Source organism: Pyrgilauda ruficollis, unplaced genomic scaffold, assembly GCF_017590135.1.
Source record: "Pyrgilauda ruficollis isolate IOZ18807 unplaced genomic scaffold, ASM1759013v1 scaffold40, whole genome shotgun sequence".
In the NCBI taxonomy this organism is placed as follows: Eukaryota; Metazoa; Chordata; class Aves; order Passeriformes; family Passeridae; genus Pyrgilauda; species Pyrgilauda ruficollis.
Window position 1 is genome coordinate 11867756 of NW_024525490.1, and position 24053 is coordinate 11891808.

Genomic DNA, 24053 nt, shown 5'->3' on the forward strand with positions numbered 1-24053 from the left:
GCTTATATTCTGTTTACTGGTGATTTCACTCTGGGGAGTAAGGTCTGAAATGAGCATTCTACTACAAATAGCAGAACTCTACTCCTCTTTTAAGACAAGGGGAAAGTGAATTTACGTGGAGAACAAGGGCAAATAGTAGCCATTATTTTCTCTCTGACAGTACAAGTTTGCACAAGCTGTCAGTCTGACACTGATGGGAATTTGTGACTTGCTATACTTCACCAAAAAGTTCATTTATTGCTTTTAGTACTTTTATAATTCCTCATGATGGTTTGATTAAACCTGTACATTCAGGGTTTTTCTGGGTGGGGAAAGGGTTTTTTTCCTTAGTGCATCAGTCTTGGAGGAGTAGGTCAGACCCCTTGCTACCTCAGCAAAGTTTTGAAGAGGACCTTTCTAGGTCAAAGGCTGATTTCCAGTACTAAATGCTGCAGCTACTCTATTGTGACTCTGAAAGTCAGGAATTTGGCAGTGAGATAATGTCTGAACACTTTGAAGATTTAAGATAATGTCTGAAACTTTGAAGCTTATATTCTGTTTACTGGTGATTTCACTCTGGGGAGTAAGGTCTGAAATGAGCATTCTACTACAAATAGCAGAACTCTACTCCTCTTTTAAGACAAGGGGAAAGTGAATTTACGTGGAGAACAAGGGCAAATAGTAGCCATTATTTTCTCTCTGACAGTACAAGTTTGCACAAGCTGTCAGTCTGACACTGATGGGAATTTGTGACTTGCTATACTTCACCAAAAAATTCATTTATGGCTTTTAGTACTTTTATAATTCCTTATGATGGTTTGGTTAAACCTGTACATTCAGGGTTTTTCTGGGTGGGGAAAGGGTTTTTTTCCTTAGTGCATCAGTCTTGGAGGAGTAGGTCAGACCCCTTGCTACCTCAGCAAAGTTTTGAAGAGGACCTTTCTAGGTCAAAGGCTGATTTCCAGTACTAAATGCTGCAGCTACTCTATTGTGACTCTGAAAGTCAGGAATTTGGCAGTAACTGTGGTGAATTCAATATAATTCCTGTGGTGCCCATTGAAGAAAATGAATTTTGGTTGTTGGGTTGTTACAGTGAGTAATTTGAATAATTTGTCCAGTGGTCTTAATTTTTGATGTTAATCCTAAGTAAGGTAAAAGATGTATTGTTATTCTAGTCAAAGTATTGAGAGAAAATAAGCAAATGCAAGAATTGTAACTTGATTCTCGCTTATGTACATGGCTGGTCAGGTACTGTGTGCCAGTCTAGTGTACAGTTTCACATAATGCTCTGAATTGTCTAGTCTTACAATGAGAAGGAACTTGATACTTTGGAAAAGAGACTGAATATGTTCAAGTACTGTGTAGTTCTCAGTATTGACTTAAGATAATTCCATTTAAAAATCCTTATGAAATATATTTGCAGTAAGGAAGAGCTGCTAATCTTCAAGTCTTTCCCAGAAATCCCTGAAAGCAGCTTCAGCCTTCATGTGCTTTATCAGGTAGTCTGGAATCACAGTCTGTATGAATAAAGATTTCCTTTTTAATATATCTTACAAAAATGTAGCTTCTTAAAACACTACCATGTAATCAGCAGCAAAACTGTGAATGTGTTATTTCATTTTTCCAAAATGTGTTTGGAAATCTGAATGAATGCATGCCTTTGTGTGTGTCATCACTGCCAATGATGCTGAATTTCTAATAAATTTCTGAAGCATCTTTAAAAATAACTAGATCATAATGTTCTGTGTATACGAACAGGCAGAAATGGATTTATCCATGGTGAGACTATTTATACTTCAGAAGGGTATTTGCAGTGTGACTTACAGCATCTGAACGTCAAGCTTTTGGCTGATTAGCGTGGTTTATGGGGCTGTTAACAGAACTCATCAATCTGTTTACCTGCAGACAGCTCCTCTTCCTGGCACCAGCTCACATTTGCCACCGTTGACACAGAGATGGGGCTGCAGCTCGCACAGGCTCCGGCAGGGCAGCCCATCCTGGCTGGCATAGCCAGGCTTGCAAAGGCAGTCGGCCTCTTTTGTCCACTCGTTCAGTACGCACTTGGAAAACTTGTCACAAGCCATGAATTTGCAGGGGTCTGCCTGGTCAGCTGTAAAGGATGGGTAAATCATTAACTGAAGCATTGCCCCAAAGGTCTTGGCAGGGCTTGTGGCAGCCAGAGAAAACAGCTCGTGTTTACTGGCCTGCTGCTTGGGAGTGCTGATGGGAGGATGTCATCCGGCATGGAAGGACACACAGCCTCTTCCTGTACAGGACACAGCCAGTTCATGTTGACATCTGCCCTGATTTACCCCATCTCTGCTAAGCAGTGAGTTTATTTTCATCTCACTGACAAGGATTTTCACATTTGGATGATTTTACCCTGTTTTTGCTGTGAGTGGTGTCATCATACTCGTGGATCCTGTGCTACAGCCTTATGTGAGAGGAATAATTTCAACTCTAATTATGTGTTCTTAAACACATAATTTAGGACATGACAGAGGAATTAGATTATTGACTATTGCGCAATACTAAGACCTGCAATGTAGAAATACTGTCATATTCCAAAGAATATGCTTACAGGCTTTGTAGTGTTGGGTTTTGTGCATGGGTGGGGTTTTTTTTCTTGTTTGGGACTTTTTTGTTTGTGCTGTTGCTGCTGTTGTTGTTGTTTTGGGCTTTGTTTGTTTGTTTGTTGGGTTTTTTTGGGTAAGGTATTTTTGTGCTATGGTATGTTAACATTGGAAAAGCCTGCTTAGTTTTTTGTTTTGTTTTTTTAAATATTAGTGAGGGATACCTCTGTGAGATTAAGGCAAAAGGACCCTGCTGATGTTCATGGGAAGGCCCAAATCAGAGACAGCTGTTACACAAGTCTGCTTCTCCTTTCCCATTCTCTGCCAACCCAACCTGTACTGATGGAGTGATGAGGAGGAGCGCTGCATCCACCTGGCTGATGGACCCTGTTTCCTGTGTACCATGGGGCAAAAACCTTAGAAGGCAAAAAGTAAGAAGTACATCAGGGTATACAAATCCTGTTCTTGCCATCAAACAGCCCCAGTAAGATGTATGAATCCAGAAAGGAAAAGAAAAAAGAAAAAAAAGTGGACAAAAGTAGGAAAAGAGAGCAGAGAAGGAAATGAGAGCAGATATACAGGTATGAGCTGTGTGTATGGGCTGTGTGGCCCTTCATGTAGTTAAAAGGGAAGGTTTGTACTGGATATTGCAGCTTGCAACTGGGATGAGAGGTTTCTTCTGCAGCCATTCACGCTCTACATACCAGATGCTCAGTAATACTAATTTAAATGAAAAATGAGGATTGCATTTGTTATAGGAGTACTGGAAATCTCAGACACACACTGGGATATGCTTCAGTGGTAGAAATGAATCCATCAGAGCTGTTCACTTATAATCCCTTGATAATTTTATGGCTATTTCCTGTTTTGAATTCTTGACTAGTGGGTTTTAGTGTGCACCCTTTGCCATATGCAATGTGCATGTTGGCTTGATAAGTCCTTTGCTCCTGGACTGGGAGTGTGAGCTCATGGAAACTCCAACAAGTAGAGCTTGGCTCAAGCATTTGGCTGGGATGAGTTCTTGTGATAATATTTCATCTTCCTTAACACATACGTGCATACTTTGTTATATTTTCTGTTTTCACAGAAATAAATTATTAATGAAAATTTAAAAAAATTTATAAAAATAATTAGTAGTTATTAATTATTAATTATTAAATCCTAATTAAATATTTAGTGCAGATATTTTGAAAAGTTCTTCTTTTTTTTATGGTATTATTTATGACCAGTGCAGTCAGCCCTTTGCAGCTGCTGACTCTTGATAGAGATTTTGGACTGTCAGTTCCCATCCATGTTTCACTTTGGTAGAACATCATTACCACTAGATGGCTCTCAGTTTCACAATAAAGAGGAATTTGCTTATACTACCTTAACTTGATACACAGGTTGGGGTTTATATTTTTTGTTTGTTTTCTGAAATTAAAATGCATCAGACTTTGACACAGCTGTACTGGAATATACTGACTTTGTGAACACAATTTCTTCTATTATAAGCTTATAAGCCTTGAAAAACAGCTCTCTCCACAAACTCTCTGCAATGAACTCTGTTTTCTTGAATTAATGTTGAAATACCACATCAGTAAAGCATATCAGATGAAGATTAAAGATTTAAAATTTTTTTCTGAATTTGCATTTTAGGTTCTTTCTTATTTTAATTTTTATTTAATGGAAATTTATTACTAAAGCAGGGAACATATGGCAGCCCAAAGTTCACTCTTTATAATTAACTAATTTGATACTTTATTCATCAAACATCAGTTTATCATGGTTTATTTGAAGGGTAGAATACTGTGATTTTGTCGGCTTTCTTTACCACAAGCTACCTATGCTTTTAGTGGCCACAAAGACATATGTAAAATGAAAACTGGTTAGAAACTGAATTGTAAATGGATTTTTGTTCCAGAATTGTCATAGATCTGTACATAAAAAGACAGCTTAACCAAAACTCCTTGAGGCATCTGCATACCTTTGCTGTTGTTCTTCTCCATGACAATGAAATTAAATTCTACCCTGAAATAATTTCAGAGCCTGAAAATAGATTCAGGCTTCAATTTTATAAAATAGTGTAGGTTTTGAAAACACTAAGTTTTTGACATAAGAATAGCATCCAGATGTGTAGTTACTGAGTTTCTGCTGTTTAGCAAAGACTATAAACTTATTTGAAAGATATAAATCCAGAGGGATTCTAGAATTACAAATCTATGGAGTACTAAAGTCATGCCCAATTAGTGAGTGTCTGTAGAATCCAATTATTCCTACACATTGTCTCCTTTTGTTTTGAATGCTGTATCCTTTAAAAAAAAATCTAACGATGCTCTAAACCATGGTTTGCTTACAACATTGCAATAATCATCAGAAATTATGTTTCCATACTCCAGTGCAAGACCTGCAAACTGCACATGAACATTTCTTACACCTGTCTTCACCCTGTACTTGTTCTAGAGATCACTCTATTTGTCTCTGAAAAGCAGCTGGTTAACATGCACAGCCCAACAGCTCCACCCAGCTTTTCATTACAGTATGAAAATACACCTGCAGAGAATTTGCAACATCTTTTTTTGTCTTATTACCCCCTATCACTGGGAGGATATTGTTAATGTGGTTATTTTCAAGACAGTCATATTTCTGAAGCTGTAACAGTCTGAAAAAAGATAGTCTGCTTACTTTTGTTTTAGCAAATACATTAGTAATGCAATCTTACCTGGCTCAATATCCAGAGAATAGCTGTCAATCTCCAAATTGAGGTGCTGGGCTGCAGCATCACAGAAATCTTCCAAAACACAGTGTACTGCTTCTGTGATATTGTATGGCACTGTCTTGGCAAATTTCATTTTGCTGTTCACAATCACACTTCCGTTCCTGAAGTTGAGAATTTCCAAGTGCTTAAAACCTGTAAGGTTGGACTGAAGGTATGGAAGTAACTGCAAAACAGAAATTTGCCTTTATTTTAACTTACTGTCAGTATCTACCTGCTATTAATTTCTCTTATAGTCAATTTTCATTACCAAGTACACACATCACAGATTTATTTCCCTGAGTTTAATACAGTTGTTAAGCTCCATGAACAAATTAACTTTTCTGTTTAGCAGTATCTTCTTCTGGATTTCTGCTTTTTCTCAATAATGTATTGAGATGGATGGGCAGCAATTTCCCCTGTAAAGAAATGCATAGCAGCTGGGAAGTTTATTCATCTGGAAGAGAAAAAAATTACCTCACTCAAAAGCCAACTTTAATTATTTTCAAACATTCAATCCAGGCAGGTTAGGGCATAGTATAATAGACATGTTATAGCTGAGCTGACCTGTGCCCTATTGTACCAACAGAGAAAATCCATATCTAATCACAGTCTACGCTATGATATATTTTTAAAAGCCTATTTTTAAATGCAGCAAGCAGACACAAGTCTCAGATATAATCAGCACCACTATACTGTTGACGTGGATCTAAGAAAAAGCCAAATAAATTACATGCTAGGCATATATCTGGGTTCTCTTGATCAAGTAAAATCTTTCATCACTGACTTCACAAACTCTGTCTTCAGACTCTAAGAGCATCCCAGGCTTATGGATCCTTTAAAATACAGCTTATCAGACAGAACTCTAGTAGGGTTTAGTATTGTTAAAATTCTGTGCACTTCGGTGTACTCCTTTAAACTGCACCCAGCTACCACACATGCCGTTCAAGTTGATTTCCACCCACCAATTGCATGAACTGTTGTTCCAGCGCTTTGTATTCTGTCGAGCTCCTGTTGAAGAGGTCATCAGAGAAGTGCATGTTGGTTACCCTCAGGCTGAAGAAAACCACCAGCTCTTTGCCTTTGGCTGCAGTGGTCATGGAGCTGGTAGTCACATACTTGAGCACCGGTGCTGGGGTGGTTTCTGCAGGCTCCGTGGTCAGCACGGTGGGGATGTAGCCGCTGCCCTGCTCGCCCTCGTCCAGCGCGGCCGTGCTCGCCGCGCCCATCTGATCCAGCTCGGCAGCGATGTCCTGCACGCCCATCCCGGTGCCATCCGCAGGAACGCCCTCAGGGGCTGGAGCTGAGGAGCCTGGTAACTCAAGGGACTGCTCGATGATCTCAGAGGGGCTGTAGGACAGGCTGGTGGCTGCAGGCAGCGGTGCTACTGATGGCAGCACATCTGTAATGACAGCTCCAGACTGCACGGTAGAGACATCACTTGGACCAGTAAAGAAAGGCAACCCTTCATAAGTGCTGGATGTAACAAAAATGTCATCACCTGATGATTCTGGTTCTTCCATGATCTTAACTGCTGCAGAAAACATGATAAAACCAAATTAGATATGCTGAAAAGCAAGCATAAAAAGCATCAAACACGGAAAAAAAATGTATACGGTATTTCCACTGCAACATTTTTAACAATAAGTTTAACAGTATCTAAATATGAAAATGTTAATGCCACCACCAAGAAGGTCTACTGGAACAAAATACCTCATATGAGGTATGTTTGAGTGATGGGATTTCTGCAGGTTCTGTGTTTAATAGTTATGCTTGGCAAGTATTTCCTGAACCTCTACAGCACATTCTTGTTCTGAAGGTACATAATCACACTGTCAGTTTATATTGTCTGAAAGGGGAGATTGGAGCTTTGAGCTCTCTGCTTGGAACACTTGTATGCCAGAGTCATTCTGCTTCCCTCTGCGAAAAGTTAAAGCTATTATTTGGCAGTAATCATAAAATGCGATTACAAAAACAATACAGCCCTTCTAGATGCAAACTGTCTCAATTTACCCAAAAGACAACAGCAGCAATGAAAAAATATTCAAACCTTAAGAAGCCATCTATTGCACCTGAAGCAGAATTTTTACGATATTCCCATTGGGGCTTGGCATGGATCTAGGTTATGTGATAAGTGTAGGTGAAATCCAAATCTAAGGTGTCAGGATTGGGACTCTCTGAATTTGGCTTGCAGCTACCTGGCCTCAGTAACTTCCAATAAATGATGTCCTCCACCAAGCTACCTGCCCAAACTGGTGCCTTTGTCCTTTTTCAGTGATATACCATTCTTCATGTGGAAATTTTAGCAGCCCCCTTCAGGCAAAATCACTTATCAGCAGTAAGGAAAGAAATTTTTCTCTCTTCCTTTCCCTATATCCTCATTTCCTCCCAGTGGCCAATGAAAATATGAGAGGAAAGCAAAGTTTTGCAGTGGGAATATCCTTGACTGAATGAGGTGGCAATTGTCCTGCCACCTCATTTCAACAAAAGCTTCTTTTTGTTGCTCTTTTCTTGCCATGTCCTCATGTTTCTTGTATGATTAAGGATATGGACAGATTAGAAAAGCAAAGCCCAGTGATGTTCTCTGTTTACAAAGCTCTTGCTATTACTTGTTATGCTGATAAGGAGCGAGAGTCACTTGTCAGTTAAGAGAACTCAGAACAGCTTTGCTAGCGTTAGTGCCTGAGGCATTAATGCAGGATGATCTACTGATGGGATGAGCCTGCAGCTCCACAGACATCTCTCTCAGCACGAGAGCACACACTGAAGCACACACCATTGTGATGGCATTTGTTAGGCAGATTACATTTTAGACAGATAGCTACAGGAGAAAGATGTACTGGCTTTGAAATTGCAACAAATTTGAAGCAGAAATACACAGCCATATATATATTGCATGCCTGGCATACAGCTGTGTACATATATATATATATATACATGTGGTCTATACATAGACTATAATGGTCTTCTGGCATCCTCTTATTACAAGCAAAGTAACTTAAAAGGCCTTGAGGGCATACCAAGATGATCTCTGAGCATGTATCACCTGTTTTCAAAAGCTGCCAGTTCTCAGCAATCACTGTGTCTCCAGCTGAAAGAGACAGACAGCAAGTGACACAACAGTGTGTGGTGTTAGTAAATGGGTTCACATCAAGGGCTGCTGGGCACCTACTGTGGCACAGCAGCAGTCCCAAACCCAGGGGTCACTGACATGTTCTTTGTCTAACAGGTGTCGTGTTACTGATGTAAGACTTGCCTACACAAGTGACATGTTGAAATCAGCAGTACAATAATTTGCAGCTGGTTTTACCAAGATTTTCCTCTGCCTACACAAGGCTTCAATAAAATTAAATCCTAAGGAGTTAGGAACTATGGATGAAACAGAGAAGACGTAGACATTTCATAGAATCAAAAAATGGTCTGGGTTGAAAATCTAATAATCTAATTGGATTATCTAATCCAATCCTCCTGTCATAGGGAGGGACACCTTCCACTACACCAGCTTGCTCAAGGCTACATCCGACCTGGTCTTGAACTTCTGGGGATAGGGCATTCAAACTTGGGTAACCTGTTCCAGTGCCTCACCACCCTCACAGTAAAGAATTTCTTCCTAATATCTAACCTAAATCTACACTCTCTTTCTGTTTAAAGCCATTCTCCCTTGTCCTATCTCTACACAACTTTGTAAAAGATCCCTGTCCAACTTTCTTGTACACCTCCTTTAGGTACTGGAATGCACAGTAGGGCTCTCCCCAGAGCTTTCTCTTCTCTAGGCTCAACAAGCCCAGCTCTCTCAGCCTGTGTCCATAGGAGAGGGGCTCCTGCCCTCTGACCATCTTCATGGCTCTCCTCTGGACTCCATGGTCTTTTTTGTGTTGGGGAGGGGGGCCAGAGCTGAACAAAGTACTCCAGGTGTGTTGTGACAAGAGTGGAGTTCAGAACCTCCCTTGACCTGCTAGTCAGTAAAATGAAAAACAAAATCCCAAACCTTTGCATTTAAAATGTTGGGTTTATGCATAACATCAATATGTATTGATTTTCAGACTAGATGTAAAGAAGAACCTTTTTTTTTATTATGAGATTGGTGAAACACTGGAACATGGAGAGGGGGTGGATACTGCATCCCTGGAAATGTTGAAGGTCAGATTGAATGGGACTCTGAGCAACCTAATCTAGCTGAAGATGTTCCTGTTTATTGTAAAGGCGTTGAACTGGATGGTCTTTAAAGGTCCCTCCCAATCAAACTTATTCTATGAATCTGTGAATCCACATGCACATAAAAATATGCATAAAATTTTGCAACAGAACACAAAATGCATTTACGTTGTTCATCACAAAGGAATTATTTGTAAAAACGTCACCAATTTGCTTTGTAGATAAGATTTTCACATCAGAAGACAATTATGTTATGAAACCTCTCTAAGTACAAACTCGGAAGATTTAGACACTCAATCTCAGCATATTTCATTTCAGCATGAAGTTTAGTTTACAGAACTATCATTCAGGTGTAGGGAATCCACAGAGGGCACAAAATAAGTCAATGAAATCAAATATACTCCCAGAGAAACCACAGTGAAGGTTAAATAATACAATGGAATTAAAAGCTGATGTCTGCAATAAAAACTGCAACTCAAATTTCAGCCACCACTTATCCTCCCACAAAGTTGTTCACTGAACTCCCCAGACATTTTTTTGTACTGCATATCCAAGGCAGGACAGTATTGTACCAAGAGTGTTATAACAAAAATTAAACACCCGTGGGCAAAGGTGTGAAAACACTAAACTAAGAGGCAATTTCCTGTGCCCATGCTATATTAAATCTTTATAAAAGGAGTTGCCCATATAGGCATCCCCTGCTGAGAGAAAGAAATACATAGATTTGACTTATCAGAAAAAAATCAACTGCCATTTCAACAATTTTATTTTAGCTATCTGATTAGTTGGTCCTCATATCTTTTTGAATGAGGGAAACCCTTCTAATTGACCATGAATAAGGAATAATTGTTAGGGGAAGGTCAAATTGTCATGAGACATTTTCCTAGTGGGTTTGCATTGATGAGCAGGCCCAGAATGTTATACTTTAAGAGGTCCTGGCATTTCCTTTCATTCATGAGCATAATAAGCACTGACATACCTTCCAAGTCCACTAGTGGGTATTCTGCACATGTTCTGTGCATGAAAGTTACAGTGCTACAATATCTATGTATATATTTGCATACTTGCTGGCTGAAATAAATAACCAAAGAAGGGAAAAGTGTGCAGTTAAGAGATTGGAGATTGGTTCAGAGTAAGAATCACCTTGTGTGCAGCTCTGCTGACGCCAATACCAGATGGACACAGAAGGTAGCTGCATTCAAATTTACATATTTTGTTGGTGCTTGAAATGTCACTAAATCCCTGGACACAGGACTGCTGCATACAGACAAAGTGCTGAATTTATGTTTAAGGCCTTTAATTTTTAACTAGGGCACAAGTAATATGAGGATTAAGAGAATTAAGAGAAGAGGATCGTTAACCTAATGTGTCACAATGAGTGTCTCCCAACACATGATTACTGATTACATTCTTCTTTCTAACTGCAAAGCCAAGCCAAAAGAGTCCCAGTGATCTAAGACTGTCATTCTGTCTGTTTGGACCCTCCAGAAACGAGGTTCAGTGTCCACTAAATCCATTGAACTCTTTCCCCACTGACTCCAGAGAACGTGAGTTCACCCTCTGTCCTCCATCTTCCAGTTCTAAAAACTCTATTCTCTATTAACCTTTTTCCTTAGCATCCACAGTGGAGCTCTTTGACTAGTCTGACTTTTCATAGGACAGCGTGAGAGTGCAGCTCTAGCTCTGCTACTCACTCCACTACTGTGGTGTTCTGTGGAACTTATAGAAGCCTTCATCTTATTTTGAAAATTTCCATACCTTGCAGCTGTGTTTTATTATCAATTTTCTCAGCCTCTAAGATAAATGTCATCCTCACATGATGTCACAAGAAGAGTATTTTCTTTCTTAATAAAGATATTTTCTATCTTAATAAAATACTGCTTAGTAATGGTAATTTCTCATTATTCTCAGGACTATTCACTTCTTCCTGACACTGAAAACTTAAAGAGTAAGATAAAATTTGTGAGATCTAAGTCCTGAAAATCTAAACTGCTACAGAATTCAGGGCATTGGGCAACCAAAGCTATCTCCACATGGACATCAAGGCCAACCTTCTGTTCAGTACCAGACAACCCTGTCTTACTGACTTTCCTGCTTAGCTAAGTAATTTGTGAAGGGCTACGGACTGTGTCCTTGATTTGGGATGTACCATGATGTTGCTGTCATCTCACTGGGATCTTTACCATGAACTCTTTTTGGGAGGTCAGTAATATTATTTACTTCTGCAATGACTGAGGAAAAAAAAAGCAAAGAACTCTTCACTTGTTCCAATGCATAAAGATTAAGAGCAAACCACTAAAAAAAAAGCTAAGGCCTGCCTGCTTTTATTGCTCTGCAACTTTTCCCTCACAGTAGCCAAGTCTACCTGAGAGCAGCAGAATGATGCAGCTCACTAAAGACTGACTCTCCATAAGCATTTCACTGGTGCAAATCAGCCAGTCTTACTCAACTCACACAAAATTTTCAGTACAGGTGAAGTATTCTCTTTATGTAATGTTGGAGGGTCAGCATTTTGATTGATCCATCTGTTTTTGGGAAATAGAAGCTCCCCTAGACTATATGGAAGTCAGTCTGTTGCAGAAGGGAGTCACATTTGCCTTTAACAATTCCCTCTTTGGTCACTGTACCTGTAAGAGCCCTCTGAAATATCAGTTTCTTGTGGGATTAAAAATTCATTCTGTCTTTGATTACGGTTTTCACATGCATTGGCCATAGCATGGCTGAAGATAGTAATTCAGCTTGCCATTTACTTTGTTATAAGGAACTTCTGTTACTTCAATTAAAAGATTTCTGAAAAAGACTCTTTCTATAAAGTTTTGAAACAATGAAATGAATACATGTAAAATTTTTTTAAAACAATTTTGATTTCAGGTTAATAATTTAAGTACAACAGGTGGAGATACAACAGATAACTATTAACTGAGCAATCTTACTTCATAGACCTGTGTCAAATTCATATGCTGAGAAAACTGATGTTGAACCTTAACGACTGTCTTTGGCATTCTCATGTTTCAGCAGTTTTAGAGGATTAAGCATTTCAGAAACACAGATGTAATTTAAACAATACAGGAATAGCTGGTGTTTAAAGCATACCCAAAATTCTGAGTAGAATATAAGAATATGCAGAAAGATGAGGTGCATAATCAGATACCTTGTATGGACAGCAGGTCAGTGGTAGGTTATTTCCATAATGTGACAAGTCACTTTCATCATATACAGAACCTTTTACCTCTTCTGCTATTGAGATTGCCAGATAAAATTACATACTAGTGCTCAACTACTCTGAAAGTCAGTTTTCTGAGTAAAGTCCTTCCTAAAAAATTATGCAACCAAGATTAAAATGCTCTTGTGAAGTAAGGGAATTTGTAAGTACATTTACATAAAAACATGTCAAAAATGCCAGGGATACCATGGTTGTTTTGTATTGTAAGATATTTTGTATTGAAGTTCTGTACTATGTGCTACCATAGTAATATCATATTAAAATGCATATTAAACAAGAAAGGTACCATGCTAATCTTGGAAGCAAACCCAAGCAGCAGTGAATTTGCAAAGAGAAATGCACATATACAAAGGAACAGAATCAAAACCAATAAGAAAACTCTTGCTTAAAACAATAGCTTCAGGAGGATTTAATATCTCTTATTCCCATTGTTGAATGTTCTCAATTAAATTTGAAAAATTTCTTTCATGAATTTAAAATAATGATATCTATGTGAAAACAGCCTGGGTCTTTACAAACACCTGGAAACATAAAGAGACATTCATCTAAATGTTGCAAACACTGCTGCATGACACTGTAAGAGTTTTAGAGCACCCCAAATGGAGAACCTGGAATACTCTTTTTGATTTATTTTATTTTGGAATGTTTGGAAACAAAATCTGACAAGTAGCAATGCTTATCCTTCAGAACTTAAAGTGTTCTCCAAATTCCTGCCCATTTTCTCTATCCTTTTCAACTGTGCAACAGGAAAAAATCAGAGCAAATTTTTGTAGAGGATGGGACCATCAGACAGTTTTGTGGTATCAAAGTTTATTAGTTTACAAAATGGTAAAAACAAAAAACAAAATAGAAGTTACATGATACAATTCAAGCAATGTGTTGACCAAAGACCTAAAACAGAAAAGAAAAACATGAAATTAGAAAGTTAAAACCAGTCATTCTATTAAAATTTCATCATCGGATGAGCACATTAAGACTTGCCAAGAAAAATGAAAACACTGAACATACTTTTGTCCCTCCTTTTACTATGTAGTCACTTGTATGAGAAAATAGTTCATAGAATGAAAGTTACAGAATGAGGAGTTTTGGTCTTCTAAATTGTGCCTTGGATGTAGGTAGTCTGATTTTTCTCAAAGTTTTGAAAAGGATAATATGACTCTGTTAGAGTCATATTATCCTTTTCAATAGATAGAAAAAGATATTTAAGAGGCAAGATCCTTCTTGCTTTATGTTTAATTGTAGGAATACATTTTAATCTTACTGACATTGAAAAGGACTTTGGGCCAGATGCCTTAGTGCAGACTTGGCTTGTTAAAATGCACCCGTCGTGCTTGGACTGTGGACCTGAGCAGCCCAGAGCAGCCAGAGCACTCTTGTCAGGGGGCAGGCAGGATGCTGAATGTTAAACCCACAGGCAGTACAATTGTCCTTACAGCCACTGGCCTCAGGTTTGTGTGCAATCCCTCAAGAGACCTTCACGTAACACTGGGGCGCAGAGGTCTTATGCCGTAAGCTAGTTTTCCAAAAAACGACAGCTAAATTAATATTTGGGATTGTTCTCACATAAAATGACTGGATTAAGGTACATGGGTTTCATTTCACTTTTCCAATTGTTGTTGAGTAGCAGTGACAATACAAAGGTGAAACATTGTTACTCTAGCTGCTCATAGAACTTACAGGTACATTGGGAAGCTAACAACAGGAAAAAAATAACTAGCGAGCTGCCCATAAAATACTCTCTTCACTCCCCATGAAAGAACTACTAAGTATTACTAACACTAACCTTCTTGCCATAGTTTTGAAAGGAATTGTTAATGAGAGGTCAAAGCCTCCTTTTAACCAGCAGGGGAAAAAGAAAAATAAATCATTATTTTTTGTAACTGCAGCTGATGCTGACTCTATTCTCTTCTCCCCTGCCACATATCATCATTGAAATCATCTGCCTTGATGATTTCAGGCATGCATTCTCCTCAGGCCACACTACATTTTTGTTTTATCATTATTATTAAAGCTTTGCAGTGTCATGTAGGCATATTGTGAAGTTCTTCAAGATTTATTCAGCATAATTTTGATTTTTATTGTTTCACTTTGGAGTGTCAGTGTCTGATTCTGAAATGATGAAGAAGATACAGGGATAGCTAGGTGTAGATATAGTTGGTATAGAATAGGGATGAGAATGGAACTTTGAGCTTATTTTAATTATTTAAGACAAGTTTAACCAGGGCTTCAGCCACTGCTCTAGGCTACATATACATTTAGGAGAAAGGACTGAAATGTGTTAAAATATTTTCCCAACTTCATTCCTTTCAATCTCTAAAAAGATAAATTAAAACTATGGCAATTGTTATGGGAAGATGGACCTTAGGAACTGTAATCCTCAGCTATGAAGATGCCATTCTTGAATAATATTTTCTGTTTTTTTCAGTCAACCCCAGCAGGCTTATCTGTGCCAGCAATTCCCTGAAACAACTCTGCTTGAAAGCCCATTATTCCAAACTGCAGGGCAATAAAGATGGTTATTAAGGAATGTTTGACCCTATATAAAATTTTGTCTGTAAAACTCTGTTATTGGCACCACTATTCTACAAATATTCTATACTACAATAATTTAATTTTAAAAAGTCTAGCAACTGGAGAAGAATGAAAGAGAAGGCCAAACATGTAGATACAGTAAAATGAAGAAGAAATGAAATATTTTGCATCCAGGCTTGGTTTAATCATGTTCTTACTGATGCATGTAATGATCTTACCATTCTACAAAATGAACGTGAAATTTCTGTGTCCTTCTAATTTACACCTGGATGTCATCACCTGAAATTGAGTTTAGTTTTTTCCTCTACAGAACTTCATAGAAAGTTTAATTGAGAAAGAAATGTTAAGGACTTCTGGGAGAAAAATTGCATGCTATCTTCAACCAAAAGTCAGAAATTGCTTGCACATTGCAATAAAAACCAAAAAGTCTGTGACACCCCTGACAGGAGTTTAAGCTGTAAATATTCATAAACATGAATCACATTAAATTTAATGCAAACATTATTGCAAATATGTCTCCATTTAAGATTTTAATGTATTTTTGTTTGTTAAACACTATAGTGTTTTCCACACTGACTAATTAGCAGCTTAAATTTATATTAGCACCAGTGCTATCTATGTAAGGCATCTCAAGATGGCTGAGAAGACCAAAGCTGGAATGCCAAGCCCTGTCTATAGACAGAGGTACAAAATTCCATTGAGATATGGAGCAGATGATGGAGCAGAGATGATTCACAGCACCCAAGTTACAACTTGTTTACAACAGTCCATTGCAGGTGGCATGAGATTTTTCTCTAACAAGGAACAGACTAAAAACATTTCCACTCTGAGGTCAAGTGTGGACTCTCCTATGCTGGAGAACATTGAATTCTCCAAAGAGAGGAGATTAATAATTTAGAAAGTCAAAGTTTTAGTACCATTTGATCATAACACTTTTTTTTTTTTCAAACCCAGCATTTCTAGCAAGACCAAGGATTTTTAATAAGTGAGGGAAATGCATTATTTAGGGCGTGTTAGTCTCAGCAGTGCCATTTTGCCTAACATTTGTTCCAACTGGACTACATGACATGTAAACTTCATTAGTTTCATGCATTTATGACATATCAAATGTTAACCTTGCATTCTCAGCACAGAAGTCTGTATTATTTGTTTTAAAATACCCTTCTGATTATATTGCTGCAAAGACCAGGGGTTTTAAATTAACTTCATTCAGGACAATAATATATTTAAAATACACATTTAAAATTATTTGTGATGCTGGCCCTTCAAATTCTGAACTTATTTCTGCCTTTTATATTTGCCTTTACTAGATAATTAGAATTCTTGCAGTCATGTCTAAAAACTGTAAACTGCCTCAAGGTTTTAGCCCTTTAGTTCTAAAGAAAATTAATTTTCTGGAACAAAGTGGAATTAAACCACATGCAGCAGCACATATATATCCCTCCTGGAGGGAGAGCTCCTTCATGCACTGTAACAAAGAGGAAGAATTATGGGTGGTTTGTAGGCTTGACTACAAAGTGTGACTGAGCAAGTGGTGGAGCACTGAGGTCTATCTTCCCGCTGTTTTCATAGGTGCACAACATTTTTTCATTATACAAGAAGATTTGCATCTGGATAAGCAAATTTTCTTAGCAGCAATATAAATTGTTTTCAGTACTTCACGCAGTCATTTTAATGAGTCATTGGAATTACCAATTGAGTTTATAGAAAGTTATCACTTGTTTTGGTTCATTTGTGTTGTGTATTTGGGGGGTCATGAATAAGAAATAATTGAAGGAAGACAATTGAAGTAAAACAGAAGTGGTTGGATAGCTTAATAATTTAAACAAGTCATGTGTTAAATTGGAAAAATAGACAGTGCTCACTTTCTCTCAACTTTTTTGCTTGGATTAGTAATTTCATTTCAGCATTTCTAGGTATGTTTTGAAGACATGATGTAGATTTTGTTCTATTCCAATTGCTCCTGCTGTTCCCAGCACAGAGACAACTGGGCAGAATGCTGTCATTAAATTCTGACCAGATGCTAATAACTTATTGTAATGTGTTTAGGATTCTTCAGGAATACTCTGAGTAGGCAGTTCTAACTGATCAAAATGTTTCCTTCAATCCAACATATCCTAATATGGGCTTGCTGGAACTCTTCTATTCACCCTCATCTTCAATTTGCAGACAACTTTCAGACTACTGAATATTGTATAACGTGCTTGAGAAAATGACATTGCTAGACTTACCTGTTCACTTCTCCAAACGTCAGGCAACCTTCACAAAAAACACTCTTTGCACATCTGAAGCAGCAGGAGACAAGTAGAAGGGCAGAGAGAGAAGCTGATGGGGAAAAATGTCAAGAAAATCCTGTCAGTTTATGATCCAAGAAGACATAAGGAAAACATAAAAATTCTGACCAATAATAACTTATTGTAATGTGTTTAGGATTCTTCAGGAATACTCTGAGTAGGCAGTTCTAACTGATCAAAATGTTTCCTTCAATCCAACATATCCTAATATGGGCTTGCTGGAACTCTTCTATTCACCCTCATCTTCAATTTGCAGACAACTTTCAGACTACTGAATATTGTATAACGTGCTTGAGAAAATGACATTGCTAGACTTACCTGTTCACTTCTCCAAACGTCAGGCAACCTTCACAAAAAACACTCTTTGCACATCTGAAGCAGCAGGAGACAAGTAGAAGGGCAGAGAGAGAAGCTGATGGGGAAAAATGTCAAGAAAATCCTGTCAGTTTATGATCCAAGAAGACATAAGGAAAACATAAAAATATTCAAGGGAAACAGAAGAGCTCTTACCCTCTATATCCATCGATGTGAAAAAAATGGTGAGCATTCCTGGCACAACGAATGGGTGGATTCCAATCCTTGGAACATACGGAGAGGTTCTTGCAAGAAACAACGTGGTTGCCTTTTCTGTGACAATGCTGGTTTTGCCAAACAGAAAATTGTGCTAACCAAAGACAGTGCTTAAGCAGCTGAGGTTGAAGCAGAGGCGGAAAAAATCCACAAATATGCAAAACCCTGAGATTTTTTCCTAGTGATTACTTGGAAATAAGACTGAGTGAAGCGTGTGCCACCCAATTAACTGCTGGGTAGCAGGATAACATTAATGGGGACAACTCACAGAGGTTTGTGTGAACATGAGATTAATTATGGCAATAATTAAGGAGGCTTTTATCAGTTACACATACAGAGATGTGACCATTGTGTACTCCTTATCAGTGGCTTCTTCTCACAGAAGAAACCCCTGCAATAAACCCTGCAGAGTCTTTGTCTCTCTGAGTCCTTCTTGAAAGCCTGAGGATGACCCAGGCTTCTCAAGCTGAGATGCAGTATATCTGAGTAGCTGAAGGATTTTACTGCAGCTTTGTTTTGTTTTGCAATAACTTCTCCAGAAATAATGCCTCCTCCATGATGGCCAGGATTTTCAGATAAACATTTACCTGGACTGTACAATTTGTTAGCGGCTACAATTAAAACAAATTCAAATTAAATTTCTTCTTACTGTTTAGGAAGCCAAATATTATTGTTTGTATTACTACTGAAATTTTCTTGGTTTTTGAAATAACATCTGTCTAATACATTACATAAATTGCTTCCCTTTTGAATTGTCATACTGTTTCAGACAGTCACAGGAGGATGGCAAAGAGAAGAAATTTAACTGTACAGAAGAAATGCTAATGACTTTTAACTGCTGAAGGAGGAAATATGAAGAAGAAAGAAGAATGCTGGAGAAAATATGAAGAAGAAAGAAGAATGCTAGAGAAAAGTGATCAGATATCATTTCAGACAACAGGGGGAAAACCCTTTTTTTTTTGCACTGGTTGTAAATGGAAAATAGAGGACATTTTAAAGGTGCTACAGCGAAGAAAAACCTTTCTGAGGTGTCAGATGTTGAAATAGTGACATCTGATGCAGACATTTCAGAATTTTTCAATAAAAGCCCTGGAAATTTGTGCCCCAGGCTTTCTTCTAATTCTGCAGCGAAATCACAGAACACTAGGCTTTCAGAACACTTTAAGGACAACTTGGCATCTTCCTGCTGTTTCTGGACTGGTGCACGGGGTGGAGCAGCTGCCATCACCATGGGGCCATCACGGTGCTGTAATCCCCCCTGGGCTGCTGTTGGCTGCCCACGGACAACTTCACAGCGCAGAACTGCACCACCACAGCGCTGGATGAAAGGAGCCCACGCCTGCTCTGGCCTCATCCCTCCCACTGCCTGCTCATGCCTGACAAATCCCATTCTTCCATGGCTTTAAAGGACACCTCTCACCTGTTTCTGCTCACCTTTCTCTAGGTGTTGTATACAGAACTTTGCCTGTATTTATGTGTGTGAGGCCTGAGGCTGATGACCTTTTTGGGAGCTATGAAAGAAATTATTTTTATTGCTTGCTTGGTGACCTCAGGCAGGCACAGTTAAAGTAGTTGGTGTAGGATGTAGACATTCAATATTCAGGAGTCTGTAGTGATGTCTAGCCCACAGCGCACACATGTGACAGCCAATGCAATAAAATACATCTCTGAAACAGAGCTAAAAGAACCTCAGACTATGTTTTTTTGGTAGCCAATTTTCCCTTTCATGGTAAAGAAGAGTTAAGTTAGATTTCTAAACATATGATGAAGAAAATGTGCTCCATCTTCTGGACAGTAGGGTGGGGAAATGGCTGAAAATTAATACAGCAGAATTTCAGACAACTATTTAGACCCTAATCCTCTGCCCAACCTTATACAGCACTGTCTGAGTAGTTCCTGCCATTTCACACCAAAAACAGTTTGAAGATTTTTTTGTCCTTCTTTGATGCTACTAAGAAAAGCAGCTATGAAATGCAGCCAGGAACAAAGTGTGAAATATTCTGTACCAGGTAGGTTCTGCTTGCCATATTAAAATTAATAGTACTAACACTGCTGACTTTAATAAAACCTGAATTTCCAGATTGAATTCCATCTGTTCCCATGAAATACACAATATATCAAGAAATAAAAGACTACAGGAAATACCGTACACACAGGACTCTGCCAGAATTGAAAAAGGCTTTAAAAAGGGAAAAAGTTTTATAGAGTAAAGAGTATACATTTTAAAAACTCAGTAAACAGGTTTTCAACAGCTCTCCTGACTGTTAGGCATGCAGTATGCCTTGTGTACTATAAGCTCTTAAGAAAATGTAATAGCTGCAGCTTTGAGTTATTGCTAACACAGCATCCCTACTTTTTAGACAGGGCACAATTATTTTTTTCTTCTGCTACTCAGCTGCAGAAATAATGATGGAATTCTTATACTCTGGTGCTTGTTTCAGACATAACTTTTGTTCAACAAGATGAAACAAGATAGGATGTCTTATTTTGGGGTAGGCTTTTATTTACATCTCTAGCTTTTGTTCTGTTTTGCAGCTTGACAGGTTCTAACCTAAATATGCAGCAAATAATTTCTTAGGGGGTCGGTTCAAGTGAGTTAAAGATCCTCTGCTTCTTCCCTTCAGTCATTTGGAGCTCACAGGCAAGAGATGTTTAAGAAATTGGGAAATAGATATGTGACTTTATGCACTTTTTATGACATCAAGTCCCAATGCAATGAGTGAATAGAATGAAAAATGCATGACTTTCCTTTCCCTGCAAATGTAGCACTTTTCCACAGTTATAATGAACGTTATTTGACGGTATGCTATGCTTTTATCAGTAGTACTACAAGACTTCTCAGCATGCATTTGAAAATAGTTGTATGTAAGACTTTTCATCATAAACATTTTCAGGAATATTTGACAACTGATTCTTGTAAGAAGTGATTTTTCTAAACTTTAAGTCACTCTGCTAATCATAAAGTATTTGTTTTTCTCTCATTTCCGAAATCTGTTTATAAAGGCAAGATTATAGAATGGGAAGTTCATATTCAGTGCATTAACTACCATGCAACAACATGACCATGAAATGTGCTGTGCTCTTCCCAATCAGGAGCTGATGGCTGTGTGCTCCCAAGTGGGGTTGTGTTCTCCCAAGTGGCACCTTTTACATCCTCTACTCTCTAAAACACTGATGTAGTGATATGCTTGATCCAGACAAACAATCGTACAGGCTGTGTGATGAATAGACATTCCCCACTCCCACGCTTCTGCCAGGCAGCCCATTGTGAAGGATTGTGAAGGATGTTATCACCATGCAGGGAGTGTTTCCAATCAGCTCTGCAAACATTGTCTGTTTGCCTTACGGGATGTGGCCAGGCAGCAGGGATGAAGGTCCCTTCCTGCTGGCTTTGGACATGCTGGATAAGGAAGAACATCTTGAAAGGAGGAGAAGGGTTCACTCTTCTCACTTCAAGAGTACTTCTGGAGAGACTGAAAGGCAAGGCCTGAGCAAGGAGGGAGCTGGTTGAGCTGGGACAGAGTAGAACCTCCTATGGGAACAGGGAACTTTCCTGCAGCAGGGAGCAAACTTACAGGCTTTGAGCATGACATTCTTAGACATCCAGAAACACCGAGAGTGTCGAGTGTTGTTGTGCAAGCTAATGCATATTGTTGGAATTTTGTCCTGAATTTGCCTCTTGTTTGTTTTCCTCTGCAGATTTTTTAGTATCGCTTAGAGACAATGTGGGGACATCAAAGAATCCTGCTGAGTCCCATGATGTGCTTACCTGCCCTCTGCTCTTCTTTTGAGAGAGTCAGTCAAAAATCTGAGACAAAGCACATATGAATATTCATCCAAGAATAATTCGTCCCTTGTGCCTGTAGTGACCTCTTGCATCTTACACAGGAAGCACAGGCTTTGAAGTGTAAATAAAATTTAAGTTTACTGACCTAACACTGAGATGGTAAGGCCAGGCCAGGGAGCAGGATTGGAGAGGGAGCAGACAAGAGCTGGGACAGATGGAGGGCAGCTCCTCCTGGTCATGGCTATTCCTGCTTTGCCAGTGGAGGCTCCTGCCCTGCACAATTCACTTACCTGCACATAGTGGCTCGTATGGATTTGTAGCTGCTGGTGGAGGTGATGGAAGCAGTAACCTTACACATATTTTGCTGGGCTGGGGGAAAGCTTAAATTACTTGTGCCCTAAAGCTGACCTCACTGTCTTTGTCTGAACTTTCTTTAGTTTGCAGGGTCAGCTGTGGGAAATGTGTCTATCATGTATTTTTCATTTGAAAGGCTGCATTATCCAGACTTTTCTTTTTATGTATTTATATTCACTTTTATTTTATTTTATATTTTTCCTCATGTAGATGGGTGCCTGCATGACTACTGCATGGCTAAAATGGAATAAACAAATAGAGAAAACAGAAATTCAAAAGATTTTTCCCATTATTCAGATCTGTAGATATGTAAGCTTTTCTGAGCCATGATACTCTTTGCTTGGAAGAAATTATGTCATGCTACTCTCGCTGCTATCATCCATAATTGTCAGTAGAGCCCAAAGTAATTTACTTTCCATGATGTAAGTACCAAATTTATTTTTATGTTAATCTAGAACTCTTTTTTTTTTTTTTTCCCTGACATGTCTTTTTGCTCTGCCTATTTGAAATTTTACCATAATACTCTGTACTAAGTATTCCTCATCCTTTGGCATCTTTTGGGTTTGACAACCTTGAACAAAGATGTGTTAGGATTTTGCTGAAGAGAGCATCAAAAATGTACATTTTTCACCTCTGGTGAAGGAGAATTTTCTGTCACAATGGAAAGGAATGCTTACTGCTCTGACACGCGACTGCATGTGTCACAACAGCTGCACCTCTCCTCCTCTCTCTTACACAAAAATCTCGTGTGTCTTACCTTGTCCAGACAGGCTGTCTTGGTCCACTTCCTCGAAAGGAGGTTCTGCTATGTCAGTCAGTTCTTGCTTCTCTTCAGCTTCCCTCTCCCTGTCTCCGGCGGGCAGGAGATCGGGAGTGGTGGGGCTGCCCGCCGTGGCCAGCTCCACCAGAGCTCCATCGCCAGCCGTGGGGGTGTCCTTGCCAGCAGAGTCATCTGCTGGGGGAGGCAAGTAGGAATCCTCTGATTCTGGAGGACTGCTGGTGCTACCCAGAACACTGAAAGGCACTGTGAAACTTGGGTGGTCGGTAGCAATAACTTGGGTGTATGGATATCTGTCCTGAAATGGTTCTCTGGAGGGTTTGGTAGGAAAATCAGGTTCAGATGTAATAAAATTATTAAATTCTTCAGGGATGCTGATTTCTTCACTTAGAGCAGGGCTTTCAGTTGTAAATTCAGCAAATACATCTCCTCTTTGGCCCACTGTTGCTGGACTGGGATAACCTAGTGGGAGTTCCTCCTAAAAAAGTTTTAAAAAAGCAGCTTTCATTATTATGTTTGAGTTTCATTGCTAAAAAGGCAGTAACCTTTAGCTAGCTAACCACATGAGCTAGCAAATAGCTAAATCAACATAGAATTATATTTTAGGTTGAGTTGGAAGGAACCTTAGAGGTCATCTAGTCTCAACCCCCCCTGCCATGGTAAGTGGCATCTTTCACTGGACCATGTTGCTCAATGCCACATCCAACCTATCCTGGAACACTGCCAGGGCTGCGGCATCCTTAACCACCCCAGGCACCCTGTTCCAGTGTTATTCCCTGCAGGCCCCCTTCAGATACAGGAAGGCTGCTACGAAGTCATAGGATGTGTAAAATGGCATGTGGATCTGATCCTGGTCACAGTTCCTGTAATTTTAAAAGTGATCAAAGAAAGATGACTTTAACTAGCCCTGTAAACTGCCCTCTTCTGTCATTAAGATGACTGAACTGAACAGATGCTGCTTACTTTGTAATTAAATCTGGAAAACATAATCAAGCAGTAATATTCACCTGCAAATGCTCTAAACAGTATCCCTGTTGCAGTAAAACAACAAAACATTCATCCTTACAGAACGTA

The 24053-nt window shown here is 38.9% G+C and overlaps 1 protein-coding gene across 1 annotated transcript in view; it reads right to left on the reverse strand.

Moving 5' to 3' along the window:
• Positions 1–24053, reverse strand: part of IMPG1 (interphotoreceptor matrix proteoglycan 1) — a 52594-nt gene that overhangs the window by 1166 nt on the left and 27375 nt on the right. Inside the window, exons 12-15 of the mRNA XM_041477502.1 lie at positions 22959–23457; positions 6252–6820; positions 5254–5473; positions 1879–2089 (exon numbers count right to left, since the gene is read on the reverse strand). Coding sequence (XP_041333436.1) covers positions 1879–2089; positions 5254–5473; positions 6252–6820; positions 22959–23457 — 1499 coding nt within the window. The remainder of the gene's footprint in view (positions 1–1878; positions 2090–5253; positions 5474–6251; positions 6821–22958; positions 23458–24053) is intronic.